General features: G+C 37.9%; 1 protein-coding gene across 4 annotated transcripts; it reads right to left on the bottom strand.

Moving 5' to 3' along the window:
• Nucleotides 1-668: 668 nt before the first annotated feature.
• Nucleotides 669-14,023, bottom strand: LOC146468998 (neuropeptide Y receptor type 2-like). Of its 4 annotated transcripts, XM_085124058.1 has the most exons (3): nucleotides 13,827-14,023; nucleotides 10,577-10,679; nucleotides 669-3,005 (listed from the first exon to the last, which is right to left on the bottom strand). In XM_085124058.1, the coding sequence occupies exon 3, from the start codon at nucleotides 2,968-2,970 to the stop codon at nucleotides 1,912-1,914; it is 1,059 nt and encodes a 352-aa protein (XP_084980184.1). In that variant the 5' UTR covers nucleotides 2,971-3,005; nucleotides 10,577-10,679; nucleotides 13,827-14,023; the 3' UTR covers nucleotides 669-1,911. The 4 variants fall into 4 exon arrangements, with proteins under 4 accessions (XP_084980184.1, XP_084980185.1, XP_084980186.1 ...); XM_085124059.1 differs by lacking the exon at nucleotides 10,577-10,679; XM_085124060.1 differs by lacking the exons at nucleotides 10,577-10,679; nucleotides 13,827-14,023 and adding an exon at nucleotides 10,087-10,320.
• Between the last annotated feature and the right edge of the window lie 2,514 nt (nucleotides 14,024-16,537).

Here is a 16,537-nt window from a genome sequence, read left to right as displayed (position 1 = left end):
AAGAAAGAAAAAAGAAAAGACCCTCAAAATACCCTGGAGAGTCCCGATAACTTACCGGGTCCATTACTAGGAACATCCTTAATTAGGAACACGGTTTCCGTAAACCATGTTCCTAAGTAAGGATTCTGTATTTAATGATTTTGAAAACTAAATTTTAATTGTCTTGAACATTTTATGTCACGCACTGACAAGTTTGTACCAAAAATTAGCACCATAGAAGCACCCATCCGCGGGCCTTCCAGAAACAGACCCAGACCCATAGCCACAGTAGAGGCAACTTTGGCAGTAGCTTCGGTTAAAACTTCCAAGTTCAAAATGTTCAAGACATTTGGAAAATTAAGGTTTTCAAGAAATGATTTTAGAAAGATTTTAAGTAAGTAAACACATATTTTGTCGATTGCTAGCCATGGTGGTTGTTTGTATCAGATCGAGTGGAAGAAATTCAGTTCTTCTCTCCAGACCTGACGGAGCTTAAGCCATTAATTTAATGTCTACTGTCAAATTTGATCTAACTACGGTATATTTTTACTTTTGAAAAATATTACAAATGATATCAAATGGGGAATAAACTACTATATTGCCAGCACTTGTCAAATGAGTTTTCCGTCAGATGTGAGATTTCAGCTACAACCATGAAAAATCAATTCGCTCAAGGAAAGGTGTCTTAAAGAAGTCTTAAATATCCAACAGTCGGTGACACTCTAGACTCTGTTTTGTGACTGTGAGTTCTTGCTACACAGTGAATGTTGTCACTCCATACTACCATATCCTATGTTTTTCCATTTACTGAACAAATTTCCCTCCAAACTAAGGCAACTTTCTGTGGACGCAGTGTAAAGTACAGAGCTTTGTTTTATATCACCGCGGGTTGAGGCGTTTCTTGATTTCTTTTTGTGTCAGTGTAGGTATTATTGCCACCATTCAGTCATCCAACACAATGCCTTCCGTCCAGTTTTCTCCCTTCTGCGGAACACCAGATTTTCTTCTAAACATGTCCGCGTAGAGTTCTTAAGAGCGAAACATTATGTTATATACAATGGGGATTGAAGCTGTCTAGGGATACTGAGAAGCTTTTCATAACTAATAGTTGACAAGACGTCTTGACTCTTCACAAACTGCTTAAAGGCTTAACTTGTTCCATTTTCTTAATTTATGGCCTCTAAATTTGTAAAATACTTCAAAGAAGCTCTTTAGAGCGAAATCCATTAGTGTTCAATGATGCAGTGTAAAATTCTCAACTATCTTTTATAGCAGAAGCCTGTCACCTGATGCCTTCTGTTTATACTCGACATGTGACCAGTTTCTTGATCGAGTCTTCTGTATGCGCTAATTCTTGGCATAATTCAGACACCAGATCTCCTCTCAAATACAATGAGAGCAAAGTTTAAAGCAAACAAAGCAAACTGGACTTTCTGTGGACGCACTGTTAAGTATCTGAGCTGTCCTGAATACACTAACTTGATTACTTCTACACCCTTTGCGCGCGTGTTATTCCACTATTTTTTTTAATTTAGTCAAACCAGAGACTACCTTACCTCATAATTTCCCCGTTTTCTTACATTTCGATGCTAAATATGGTGAGAAAATTCTAAGCTCTTTAGCTTCCCAACCTTTTTTGTGCCCGTCAGTTGCCAACACTACTTGAGTTCTTCATTTGTACACATGTTATCGGCCGAATTCAGTCGTTTCGTTGGTCTATTATAAATGTCCTCCCATTTTCTTTACAAATTTCCTATGAAATGTGGACAGAGAATCTATCAAACTAATGACACCGTCTTCAGTGCACTTCGGTGTACGCAGTCTACTGAATCAGCTGTCTTTAACTCTTGTTCCACAGCTCGTGAGTGCCTTGACTTGTTTATAACCGGCAATCCGCTTGATTACATTTAATCTGTTCACATATGGGATACGTCAACGCCTACACATCACAATCTTGGAAAAAGCTCGTGCGAAGAAACTGCTCATTGTACCATAACACAGTGGATGGATGGCGCCTGGTAAACACGTCAAGATATAAAAATACTTGCGCAGAACGATTTGGTAACGAAACCGCCATCTACCATTTGCCTCTGTAGAGTATTCCCACAGGAACAAGACCTGGTAAGGAATATAACACACTACAAATGATATGATTATCAGGTAGATCATTCTCAATAAGTCGAACTCGCGCTCCGCACCACTCTTGCTTCCCCTATGCTGCCTGTTGACTTCCAGGTGTAGACGCTGTCTCCTTGGTTTATCTTGCCCAATGGGGTACGCCTCTCGACGTTCCTCGGAGATTGTTGTCATTTCTGGAGTGTCCAGGGTATTTTCTTGAATATGACGCTTGAGTTTCAGTGTCACAGCGCCATAAGACCACGACATGACCAAATAGGGGAGTACAAAGCACAGACAAAACCGAACCATGCTGTATGTTTTGGAACCATTTCCAGGGAACTTTGAAATGCACACTTTGTGTCCCGATGGCAACTTCGAAAGACTCCGTGTAACAAACAGAGGAAGCGACAATGCTAACGCCACAAACCACATTCCACCAATAATCACTGCCATAACGACACCTGAGACTTTTCTGCTCAGAAGTTTCATCATTATCTGGTACCGATAAACAGCAATAGCTGCCAAGTTGCACGTCACTACAATAACAGCTAAGACTTGAAGCGGATTGACAAGTTTACAGGCGAATTCACCAAACAGCCAGCTGTATTTTTCTTGGTAGGCCATCAGAAATGGTTGACACAATGAGCTGATGATCTCAGCAACAGCCAAGTTAGCAACCAAGTAATACGCAAATGGCTTGCTTCCTCTGGGAAGCTCCATCACGGCTTTTAAAACCAAAGAATTACCGATTAAACTCGCAAAGACGATCACGGAAAATAACACCAGGCTGAACACTCGGAGTCCATACGGTTCCGTATAGGTCGCTTCTTTGGTGGTTTCTGAGGTCTGGTTGGTCAGATTGCTGGTGTTCATTTCTGCTGTATCTTTCCTTTTTCTGACTGAAATTCCTGCCGTGAAAAAAAAAACGGAAAGAATAATTAGAAAACAAAAGCTGGTTTGCGCTTATTCAAAAAGAGGGGACCTAAAACCGTCGGCTCGTGACAGCCTCTAAGCTATGTTTGATAATTTGTCCAACGAAGAAACAATCATGTTAACCCAAACTGGTCACCAAATAGATTTGCCTCTAAACCTTTAATGTGAATTACACTTTGTACTGACAGTTACTTTAAGCACTTTTCGTTTGGGCCCTTATTAATCAGGTCTTCTTCCTCAGTTTCCAGGGGGGGAAGTCCGTTAGTGGGCCATAATTCAAGAATTTGTAGTGAGCAAATGCACAATTTTAACACTGACTTCGGTAACGGCTTCTCACAGCACTTAAAATTTGATTCAAGGGTAAATACTAAAAGTCTTGATCTTCGTTATACTACTAAAATATCATCGATGTTTGTTTCAAGTAGTAAAAACAGCAGCTTTTACTAACCCGCCCCTCCCCCAAGCTTGTTTAAAAAATCAATCAATCAATCAATCAAAATAAATAAAAAATGAATAAATAAGTAAAAACAGAAATAATGTTGAGAATGATGTATTTATTCTAGAAAGTGACACAGGCGTACTCGGAAAAAGGAAATCCGGGTGCTCCTATCAGGAGTCGAACCTTAGACCTTCCGATTACTAGTTCGGATGCTCTACCACTGAGCTACAGGAGACTCGTGGGAGCGGAGACCATTAAACTAGGTTCATGGGACAAATATTCTGCGTACTGCTAGGATTTGAATGTCAATGTGTGGCATATGCGTAATGGAATAAATGTGATGGAATATTTTAAGCCTGGTGTACAAAAATACATGTAAACCAAAAGTGAGACTTCCTACAGCAATGTCTTTGTAGTTATAGAGACAGTGACTTGGTCTTACTTATCATAAAATATAATCGTGTGGCCAGGCGGTTTCAAGACCCTGGCGACGCTTCCAAGAAACAGTATTTTTCAATTATGCAAAGTAGGAGGCTCAACCTTTGCATAAAACTCACAAGATTATATGACTCGGAAAATGCTATCCAACACCAAGAAAATACAGAAATAGTTTCAAAATACAGTAGACTGCAAATATATGTTGGTACTTGTATGTATTAATAAAACTGTTTGCAACGTTCAAATGACGATAATTGACTATGATAAATTCACAGAAAACATGTCATATAGACGCCTCCCGATGATTGCATATTTAACACCGCTAGTAAATTTATGACAACGTCTTGATCTAAAACTATTATTGTAAGAGCAAAGCATTAATTTTAAGACATAATCAATATGTAGCAGCGGTGCTATACAAACTTAGCGTTTAGTAAATGAAATCTACAAATGGCATTTTGCCATGTCTTTATTTGTCCCATTACCTTGCTTATTCCTTCATCCTTGTAGATCCACAGATTTTCAGAAATCATCAGAGAACCATCAATACACTCGGCATGGGAAAATCCTTCGCCCAGAATCCTTGATTTGCAACTCGCTCACGCTATACATTACTATGTGTGGATTAGTCTCCGAGGCAGACATGCTTTTAGGGTTGCCCACTTATGCTCAATGTTCTACACTATTATGCTAATTCTTTATGCTCAACAAATGTCACTATTATGCTCAAATAGCATCACAATTCAGTACATTAGATTGGCACGAATGGTGTCATCTGAAGGAACACCATTTGCTAGGGCGTTTGCGATGCCATATTTTTGACATCCGTTCTCGAAGGTTGCGGAAGTTTTCTGCTACTCGAACAATGAATCACAAAAATTAGTTTCCACCAGAAATGTCAGTCATCTCGAGCCGCAAAAACTTGTTCTCGCAAACCACAAAATATCGCCAATCCGCAAAATTTTCATGCTACACGGTAACTTGTAACCAAGCATGGTCTTAAAAATGTGGTACCTGCCAGTGCCTTGTGTGGGAATTCTAAGTTTTTTATAAAACACAAAGAGTAGAAGAAACTTTGCACTGTTATTGCAGCAAAATGCTCGATTCTTCTACCCCACTATCATGCTCAAAATTACGCCGGCATAATGTGGACAACCCTACATACTTTGGGTTCACCTCACGCACTCCTCCGAGCCAAAGACAGTCTGCGTCGGAACCCCCCACCCCCTCCCCAGGAGGCTAGCCATGGATGGAATGTTCATCTTCCTTTGTGTGTCTAGATGGCAGCCGCTGACCAGTCGTTCACGAGCTTATATACTTTCGAGCGTTCAGAATAAATAGTTTATAAAGCGAACAATATCCAAAAAGTAAATACGCTTTGAATTCATTTGAAAAATAGACAATTGAGTGTATGGAGGTGAAACGAACCAAGAACTTTGGCATCTTTCTCTGGCTGCATGTTAATGTTGTGACATTAGGTGGAAGTCAGGATCCCCTTCCCTGATTTCTCTCCACGTTAAAGTAAATATTATTTCGCACACAGTACACCTGTGTTAACTCGTTTTCAATTTTCTGAATTTTAAGGTTAATTAACTTTGAATTTCTAGTATTAATCCTGAAAGACTTAAAAATTAAACGTCTGGGTTTTTTTTAATGGACCGTTAACTCGGAAATCCTTCCTTAGCTGCTCGTTCAACACTCTCTATCAGACAGGAAAGCTAAGAGGACTTGCTTTCTGACATGGTTAATGTAAGCTATACCAGAACTATCTGAGAAATCCTGAGAGACTGTTAAACATAAAAAAAACAATGTAAAGACTCACACTTGTATTAAATTGCCTTTGGTTTTCTTGAGTTGACTTATCGTTGATGTTGGGAAACGATGCAATCAGTGTATTACTTATGGTGAATATTATATGCAATGGGATAAAATATTCAAATATTTCAAATATTCAATGATTTATCCTTCCATTTATGCTTCAGTATAGTACGGATCTACCGCTGATCAAACGTTGTTTTCTCCTTGTATAAATTTGGTATGAGCAGGTGTTCTGTTTGGACTCAGTTTCTCGGGAAACTGATCATTCGGTCAAGTATTCTTGAAATTGGCTTTCCCCGTTTGAAAATAGATTCTTTACATTAAATCTATTTTACTGTATTTGACCTCAATTTAACCTTTCGCTGGAATTTGCCTGGAAATAGCCATTCTCCTTATTTTTGTCGTTTTCAGTAAAATTCCACTGTGTTTCTTACCGAATTTATACCAGCCGATATTTTAATTTAGAGTTATTCTTAACCGACTTATTTGAATAATAATAATAGTGATAATCATAAGGCCTTTTCATTTGAAGTTGTCTGCTAGTGTAAATACTTTTGTTCTATCACCACGAACTGTATTTTTAATTAGGTAACTAAAGCTTGTGAACACGTACTCCATAATTTATGGAAACAGGCGTGGACTTGTAGTCCCGCTTTTCTTCTTGGAAAGTTGTTGTTTTACAACCACTACGCTTGATGCTGCTTCTAACTTTCGACTTAATATTTTACGTACTCCCGATTGTTAATGTATAATTTTTATCGCTACAAATGTTCATCTCAATTTTAATATTTCTCTCGTTGCTTTACATTGGTTGGACATTTTGAAGAACGTCCAAGAAAATTAAAAAAAAAATCACGTTTCCCTTGTCAAATAAGGGAAGGAACACAATTTATTACTAATTCCGATCCCAACCAATTATACAAAGGCTTATGTCAGTTAGCCTACAATTAATAGCAGTTGACGAGTGTCAGATGACAGTAAGTTGACAATCCTAATCCAGCCAACATAAAAGGAACGCGAGAAGTTCTTAGTAGAGAAATTTATGAGCCATTGAACAACAAATCAGTGTGTTCCAGTACATTGAGGGTGGCTGAGCTGATCGGTTTCAACATTTGCGTCAACATGCGTTCAACAGTTTTTGAACCAAATATCGGGGCGTTTGAACAGGTCGTTCAACATTGTCGAAAGTGTGTTGAATCAAATTTAAGTTGGTTTAAACTTTCATTCAACATCGATTCAACATTTTCTTTGTTCTTCAAAATGTTGAATCAAATGGTGTTGAACCCGTTTAAACACTTCGTTCATCCAACATTTGTCCAACATCCGTTCAACTTTTGCTGAACGAATGTTGGGCAAATGTTGAAACCGTTTAAACGGGCTTTAGACATAAACAGTGCACTAACAACTTGACGTATTCTGGGTATGTTGATGCGCAGCCTATTGATTAGTTATTGGTATGTTTCTCCAATGCACTCCACCTTGTATTTTTAAATCAATTCAATCTTATCGATAAAGAAAATTCTTTGGGATGTACCTTTCCAACTTCAAAAGGCACCAGAAAATGGAGCAAATAAAATAGGCATGGCAGTATACAAACAGACTAATAATTGGACACTACTTGAAGGCACTGCCTGCCAAGTTGGCACAATTGCGGACAAAACAGCTAAGAAACAGGAAAAATACACAGAACTACGTGCAGGCATCAAACGACTTTGTAAAAACACAAGCGTTAAACAAATCAATATTGTTTCCGACTTTCTCGGAGGCTACCATGTGGAGTTAAGGAAAGGACTAAGCTCAATAACGAACACTGACAAAGAGCTGTCCTTCCTTATTGAACGCTGTCAGAAATGGAATATATAATATAGTTGAGAAGTCCCACTTTTGGTTTACATGTATTTTGTGCACCCATTTTTCCTGGTTTTTTTTTTTTTTTACAAGCTGGATGTGGAAACATCAATGATTTTTTTTAGTATAAGGAAGACTTGTGCTTGTCAACCAATCCTAGTTTTTAGCTTTGCATCAAATTTTAAGTGCTGTGAGAAATCCCGAAGTTGTTGAAATTTTGCGTTTGTTCGCTACAAAAAATTGAATTCTAGCCCGCCAGCGGACCCCCTGGAAACTGAGGAAGACGAAAAGCGCCTAAAGTAACTGTGCAAAGTGTAATTCACACTCAAGGTTTGAGGCAAATCTATTTGGTGATTAATTTGGATTGTGAGGAAGTTAGGGAGACAGCCACTTTATTCAGTAAAAACCCGCGTTTAAGAATCTGCTGGCAGAAATTTGCCATTTTAATACTCAAAAATATAAGAACCTGTTTAGCCAAGCAAGATCAAGCAGGTTCTTATATGCGGGTAAACGTTAAATTATGATAAACATTTTAACCAAGGAGTTGACTTTGAGATTGCAAATTTATATAAACTGTAATTACAAATAAAACTATTAATTTCTACAACAAAGACGGGTTTATATAAAGTACAGTTGTGAATAAATACTGTATATTTTAGGACCAAACCCAAGTTTATTTATTTTTCTGGTAATCAACAAATATATCTCCTTCATAGAAATAAAGAAGCTAATTTAAAACCTACTGACCCTAAATTGCAATAAATTACCCCAAAATACAAGAACCTATTTTGCCAGACTTCAAATAATGTAGGTTCTTACACGCGGGTTTTTACTGTACTACTGATATCGTTCACCACTTTAAGTTCAACCACAGAGATCAGCGCACGGTGGGTTCCGCATAGTGTCCATTCGGTGAAAATGCCCGGATGGACAGTATTCGTCTGCGAAAAAACCTCTCATTTATTCTTCCAATACACCAACAAACAGGTTGCTTTCATTGTATTTTTATCCCGTCTTTTCAATTTGATGAGCTGCACAAAAATTGAAATTGGAAATGCCAGTCTCAGCGACGGTTGTGCGAAAGAAATTTATTGGTGAACAATAAAAAGCAATAGAGTTGTTTCTGTCTCGGGGATATCGACCTGAATAGTTGCTCCTTGGAAATTTGATGTTGTTAAAACTAGCATACAAGCCCTAGGGTGTTTTAAGAACATCAGATTTCCTCGGGGCAACTATATCATTTGATCACGGTCGTTCGACAAAACACTCTTTTGTGGCTTAGCGCAAATAACACAACCCATTTGTTTTAGCTGTGTTAGCATTGTTTAGAGTCAACTGTTGAAAGAGAAACGGCTTTAACACAAAGAACTTTGATTTCAGGCAAAAACAGAATCTAAATACAAAATTCGTAGAACGGGTCTTGAATAAGCAGTTGCTAATATAGTGTAGTCGAAATACCCTACTATTTATTTTCGCGGGTTTTGAACGAGAGGAAGTTGTGGAAAATTGGCCGGAAAAATTATCGATATTTCACGAGCAACCACGCAGTATTGGAAAAAAAATACAGCCGATGACGCTCCCAGTTTATTCCGTTGCGTCAAGTGGTCCCTGCCGAGTTTAAGAAGTCAGTGCGGTTAAAAATAGACTCAATTGTCAAACAAATGTGCAAATAAGCTGAGAACAGGCTTCAATGAAAGTAAATAAGTTTCCAAAGGCAATTATCGGCCGCTAAACTCTTGACAGAAGAATTTTAACAACAAGACGGCGAATCAGTAATTAGGTTGTGTCAGTGTTGTGTTTCGTGTTTTCAAGAGCATATAGTCGTATTACTCTTCCCCTACTCTCCAAGGGTAATAGGAAATGAAGAAGGTCTTTCTACAGTTCATCCGACCGGTGATGAAGGAGCCAGTGCTAAGCCTGATACTGCAGAAATTATCGTTGCCTTCAATCTTTTATCATAAACTTATGTGCGCTACATTATTCATTGTGTTAAGGTTATTGTTACGTATTTCTGGATCACTAATGTCTGGCTGTGCGTACTGCGATTCATGTGGCTATGTTTAGTTCCATCAAGCCACTTCTTACCATAATATTGTAATTCAAAACCTTAGCATCATTTCGACGCGCAGCTGTCTAACTCTCGTATGAGAAACGGAAAGGCCGTGCCCAGTAAAGAAACGCCTCAACTGTGAAGCATTTCTTAATTTAGTTTCAAGTTAATGACGTTTGAATGAAAAATGATTTGCCTAGCCGCGACTTACTTAATTAGTTTAAGCAGTCATAATTAAAATTTACGGTTTTAATGGATCATTCGGTAGTTGATTGCTTTTGATTCGGCGTGTGAGAAGGTTCATCACAGCACAGTTCTGATGAACCTAAGATTAATTCGGCTTTCAAATTAAACACCTTCCACAGTGGTGTCCTAGCTAGATCAACAGATCAAAGCGTCCCTAATATATCACAAAACGATGAAGCTCTTATTCAGGAAACATCATGATGATAAACATGCTTACCTTTTCGTTAGTGAAGGCTGACGTTTATGAAGACGTTTTTGTAAAATTTCAGTAAATGGCGGTGAAAATTCGCAAAACTGAAAGTCGTCAATTTAACGAAAGTTGAAGCATGAATGATGATAAAGGATTACAGATGTATATCATATACACTTTTGCTGAGATGTGTTGGAAAACAGAAGCAGCTTATTCAAAATTATGTTATTGTATTGCCATTATCTATATAGGATCACTCAGTTTACATGAATATCCAGTTCATGTAAGCTTCGTTATCTATCCGCTCAGACCACGCAAAAGTAACTTGTATTCATACACTGTAAACTTAAATTGAAATGTCAACGCCGCTCACAACAGTAAGCAGCGGTCAACAAAGTGTCGGTCTAGTGCTACAAGCCTTTAATTTTTAACACCGATTTTAAAAGCAATCTAACAGCGACTCAGTGGAAACGGTCCTTATATATTATTTAATCAACGGTCATTTATAACAACCTACCTTGAGAATCTAGCAGCTTGATGGCGAAATAGTAATTTGCCTCAGCTATAAGTGTATACTCGGTTTCTCCACAGGTATGCTTCGGCCGGTCTCCGATGTTTTACTGAGGTTTGAAGCAGAAACAGAAATTTGATTTGAAACAGAAATATGATTTCAAATGCAAAAGGATTAAAATAATGTTATGCAGTGAGACATCTCGTCTCTATCTTGTTCTCGATGTTTTAATCTTAATGGATAGGTGTTTTAATTCAGGAAACCGAACACCGGCGTTTACTTTATTATCTCAAATAACTTTTAAAACTGTTCTTTTTCTTATCGCTCCGGGGTTATTTTTTTTCCCCAGAAATGAAATATTAATTTGTAGTCTTTATCACGGAGTGCAACAAATGGAAACTCTATAAAGCAGGTGTCATGATGGTTGCACGATATGATTTGGCTGATTAAATCTTGGCAAAATTTTTTTTTCTTGATCTCGTTGTTATTTTCGGTTTTCTCAAAGGGAAAAGTAAACCGGTTACAAAAGTCATAAAAAAAGATTATAATCCAACGAACCGAAAAAGAAGGGGACTGGAACGTTTACCCATAATTCTTAGCGTACAAAATCCCTAAAAAGAAATAAAATACAAACAGCGGTGATAAACATAATAAACTTGCGCATTTTATATAACTTGCCGTTTCGTATGCTAGTCAACATACATTTTAAAAAGTGACCCGTTAGAATTTTTACAACTAGACATATAGTAATAGTGAAAAACTTTAATGGTCACCTTCGAAATTGTCTGTTGACTAGCATACAAAACATCAAGTCATATAAAATGCACAAGTTTGATATGTTTATCACCGCTGTTTGTATTCTATTTCTGATCACTGAAGCTACGATGGTCCAAGAACAAAAGTATCCCTAAAAAAGCTCATTAAAACGCACAGAAAAGTTTTAAAAACTTCAAACCTAGCATACACAGTGCTGTTAGTACAGGGACGAATTCGCACTTAAAATTTGGTTTTCTTTTTGCCTTTTGGCTGTGCTAGGTTTGCAAGGTATTGTGGTAAAACGTTCAGCCGCCATGTTTTCCCTTATGGTCATCCTCCCTTGGGTCTCCCTTGGTATGGTGGATTAACGCCCACAAAAAGCTGTCTTATAGAAGAGCGAAGAGAACCTTTATCTCTCTCTGTGAACGTGGAGGGAGACTGAAAGAAAGAAAAAACCCTTTATTCTTGTAAATAATTTTTTTTCAGTAGACAAAGCAGGCTAATCTTTCCTCTTAGTGTTCAACCAAGCGAGTGTCAGCACGTCTCAGTGTTTTCGATGGAAGATATTTACACCTGTTCTTGATATATGTGTTGTCCAGTACCTTGCTAACTCAGTCGTATATGGTTATTAACTAAAGGAAACACGTTGTGACTAGCACAATCAGAAGATCATTTGTTATTCGATTGTACTTTAGATTTCTTGTTCTTATCTGTTGTGTGTTATTCTATCGTTAAGCCTTAGATCCGTATTAATGCAATTTTCCGTGTTCTGTTTCCTTATGCGTCAAAGTTACGTAGCACATTGTCGTAACAGACGACTGATACCGCATATCTCATCTTGCGAGCCGACATTGTTCTTTGAATTAAGCAGAAGTTTGATTTCCTGGCAATAGTGTTAAAAATAAAAATAATTAATATTTACAAGTAGCTCCAAGTCATCCAAAATAAAAAAATGAAAAATTGCTGAGGGTTAAATGAATTGAAGATTGCGTTTTTATAATAAGACATACAGTTTTTCCTGTTTGCAATCTTGAATGTTTAAAGTGAAATTCTCTGTGTGTTCCGTTGGGTATGTGGTGTATGCACTGTGTGGTTTCCGCTAATTATCATAATCACAAACATTTGTAATTATCTTCAACGAAGCTTGCGACTGATAAGAAACAATAAATCGAGACGGCTCGCTAAAATTAACTTTCTAATATTAAAGAGATAGTCACGTAGCTGTTATCCATCCTTTGTTGAATGTGCTAGCGCTGGGATCTTGAGCCGACGAACTACAGGTTCAGTTATATAAATGTTGTGGCTGAGATTTGATCCGACAAGTGCAGATTTTTGTCAAAGAATCATCATGGTGCAATAAAATTTAACATACAATGTATATGTTAATTGTGGACGCCTCAGCCTGGAATGAGGACTGAAAACACCACACAAGATTCAGTTAACATTTATTAAAAACTTTATTTAACCACACAAATCAAAATGATTCTTTCTAAAAACCAAATCTGAGCGCTATGTATGCGCTAGTGGACGAGATCTCAACCGCAACAATAAGCCACGTAAGTGATGACCCAATAATAAGCCACGTGTCAATCATTGCGCCTGTATGTTCGAAAGAATCAACGTAAATGTCTATATCTTTCTGGAGAACAATGCGTTCATGTACAACATAAATTCATTAAAAGTAGTGTAAACAGTTCCAATTACCTGCCAATATTATTATACCATGATTTTATGAACAATCCGTGATTTCGTGAAGAATGCGTGACTAAGAACAATCAGTGTTTGATTATAAAAGCTTATATACTCTTTCGCCGTATTCTGCCTTGTCTTCATTTCAATAATATAGCAATCGTAGTTTCCTTTCTCATCTTTCTCGACAGCTGAATAACAGTACTCTTTTGTTCATTCAAGACTATTGCTGTGGTTAGCATAGGTCTGGCGAACATTCAATATATCAACTTCAATGTATTCCGTCGTTTTAGCTCTCAGCCACATAGTACAATCAGTACAATGTTATTTTCGTTTCGTTAATTATTTCATTTTGCACTCATTTCTTTGCAGTTGTTGTGATAGATTTTCAATTAATGTTATCTGCGAAACTTAATTCAAGTTTAGAAAAGTCATAGCACAGTGTGTGGCAACCTTTTATTTCAAATCCGTTAGGCAATATAAATCAAAGAAATCTCTGGTAGTGTGATGCGTTTCGACCCAAATTCAATTTGTTAGCTTTTCCCGAAGCAATTGTTTACCGGACGAATTGAGTTTCCTATTATCGCGGTTTCATTGTCATTACAAACTTCAGTAGTGGGTCGCCATCTCTTGAATTGAAGTTGACTTATGTTAGCTTATAATTATATTGGTCGAACGTTTATCATCACGGCATGTATTCAAGTTTGCCATTGAAGAGTATGGATGACAAAGATAATGCAATCAGTCTGAGAGCAGGAATGTATAAGTCTATTTATAAAGTTGCTATAATGTTTCTACTTTTTTGACTTACCGGGAAATGTTGTGCCGTTCGGCTTCAGTCTACAGTCTTTGGTCGCTAATTTAATTGTGCGGTATTTGTTGGTGCGTGATGCATTAGTTTAATGTATACATGAAATGTTGGAGGTTCATACGTAATCCTTTCAAAAAGATGTACATGCTGATGACGCACTGAAGTAATCTCCCCATTATCGCATTAGTGCGAGTGCATACATTCTTGGCATTTCTAACCAAATTTCAAAGAATTTTCAAACATTTCGAGTAACAGGTCAATCCTGTAATAACTATACGATAAACGTTTGTCATTCGACTGAAAAACTCCTGCTTTAAGTCACAACCATGGATTTCAACGGTGATTACATCCGCGAGTGAGTGAGTGAGTGAGTGAGTGACTGGGTGTCGTGGGTGGGTGGGTGAGTAAGTGAGTGAGTAATTGACTGACTGACTGAGTGGGTGGGTAGGTGAGTGAGTGAGTGAGTGAGTGAGTGAGTGGACTTTTATGATCAGGTTGATGTAATTTTCTATAACTTTACAAAGTTGTTTTAAAATCAATCCCTCTAGCGGCTTCCAACAAAGCCAGTTAGTTACTATGGAATCGTGGGCAAGCTCCACAGCTGGCGTCGGAGTCGAACACGACAACGGCTTAAACACCTGTCCTGTCTGGCGTCCCTATGGTACTTTACGAAATAGTACATTACGAAATGGTGCTTTACGAAATGGTACATTGCGAAAGAGTACGTTACGAAATGGTCCTTCACGAAATGTTACTTAACGCCGTACTTTGCGAAATGATTGAGGAAAGAATGCGCGATAACTGAGTAGCGAGAAGTACGAGTTACTTGCCTGGTATCACGCTTTCGCTTAAAATCCTGTTCTAAGCTGAAGCGATGATTTTACACATTTCAAAATTTAAACTGACTATAAACGAACGAGGTTATACCGAGCACTTTATTTTTATCCGCTCTTTGAAGATAGAACATGTGGATGAAGAAGGCACTGAAAGGCAATGTATTATGTTATTATGAAACACTGTATTAAGTACTATATTTTTTTTCTCGGTGTACTTTTTATAAATACTTAAGTACAACAGATTAGTTTACACCGCTCCGCCGGTTTCTTTATCCCAGGTTCTGTACATAGCCTTCGATCAGCTCAAACTGAGCTACCTTGCTTGGTGGCCTCAACAGGTATTGCGTTCTTAGAGCAGAAATGTACCTCCATTTCATCCATTGTTTTGTGGCTTATCTCGCATCCAACAGATATTTAAGAGCGGCTTGCTGTAACTGTCAACTATACCTATGCAAGGAAGAAAAAAAATTGATTTTCTCAAATTTTGCCAAGATATTGGGCTTTGCTAACTTGTTACAAAAATGTAACTTTGAGGTTGTCTGGAATGAACGTTTTAGTTCGTTCTTCTCAGTTGTGCGGCATTTCTGCTTCTGCTTCTGCTCATCTCCTAGTGAAAACCAGGCTTTAGTCGATTACACACGGAAGCAATATGTGACTTTTCCGCAATTGTAGCATACTCTTTTCACTCTCGCTGTTCTTCAAGTTAGCTGCAATCCTACTGCAGATAGCATAAACATGAAATCACGAGAAACGAAATTTACGGATCCTATGTCTTTATCGGCAGATATTATTTAGTGTTCATGGCTGAAATCTTGCAGTTAGTTTGAGCCGATTAGCCCGAACAAATGCCACAGAGCTAGCCGGTACACGACGGCGTAAAGAAACTGATTCAAACGGCTCCGAATGATGAGAAAGTCTCCATTCAGCAGATTTGAGTATTTTCCTTCATGATCAAGATCAAAAGGGTCAACACCATTCAGCAGAGAGATCTCACCACATTTTGATCAAAAAGGAAAAATATCTAGTACTCGAGAGAACAACTTTTATCCTGATGTCTAAGGTACATTTAGCGCCAGCAGGATTCGTGTTTGGCCTGTCACCTTTTAAAAAAGTTGTTCGAGTTATAGTTGATGTAATCTACGTCTTGCTGACCTGAAATAAGTGTCATAACAGATGAAATCGTTATTAATGCGTTCTAAATGTACGTATATTGTTTTACGATCACGAAGCCAGTATCGATTCAAATTTTTTAAATACAAATTACATTTATGGTTCAGCCCAGAAGGAAACGACTTGTGGCAAATTGTTTTGATGTTTAATATGCTATTGTTCCAGTTCCAGTTAGTTTGCTAATCCCTGTATTGTTATAAAAAAAAATTGGCTCAAAAAAGGGGGACTAAAAAGGTATATGTATTGTTTTCGACAAGCAGCTGGCGACTTAGAGCAAACACCAGGCTAAAATTGTGTATGAGGACGAAGTTTGAGTTGATCAAACACTACAGAACCTGGCATAACAAATCCGGCTGAGCGGTATAAACAACCTATTGTACTTTAGTATTTATAAAATGCTTGGGGAATTTGAGAAGACCGAGACCAAAAAATTAAATATAGTACTAATACTAGTAATAATCAAAGATTAGGGAGTGCGTTCGATAATCTCGATCCCAGGCTCTCTTAGCTCCTTTGTGATGTCATCCGCCCCTGCAAAAAAATCTGCGGGGGATGCCAGATGCACCGGTCCCAAGAACCATTCATTCATTCAATCAACGTTGTCCCATACAATCTCGACTCCAACCCGTATTAGGAGTGCGTTCTTCCTACGTTGAACGCAAAAACACTTAGGGAATTTGAGAACACCCCACTGAACCACTACTC

This window comes from Pavona decussata, unplaced genomic scaffold (genome assembly GCF_977016875.1).
Source record: "Pavona decussata unplaced genomic scaffold, jaPavDecu1.1 SCAFFOLD_128, whole genome shotgun sequence".
Lineage (NCBI taxonomy): Eukaryota > Metazoa > Cnidaria > Anthozoa > Scleractinia > Agariciidae > Pavona > Pavona decussata.
Note: the sequence above shows the minus strand (reverse complement) of the source record. Positions and strands in the feature narration are given on the sequence as shown.

Coding starts and splice junctions, on each gene's coding strand:
- LOC146468998 (XM_085124058.1), bottom strand. CDS start 2,970: ATGAACACCAGCAATCTGACCAACCAGACCTCAGAAACCACCAAAGAA.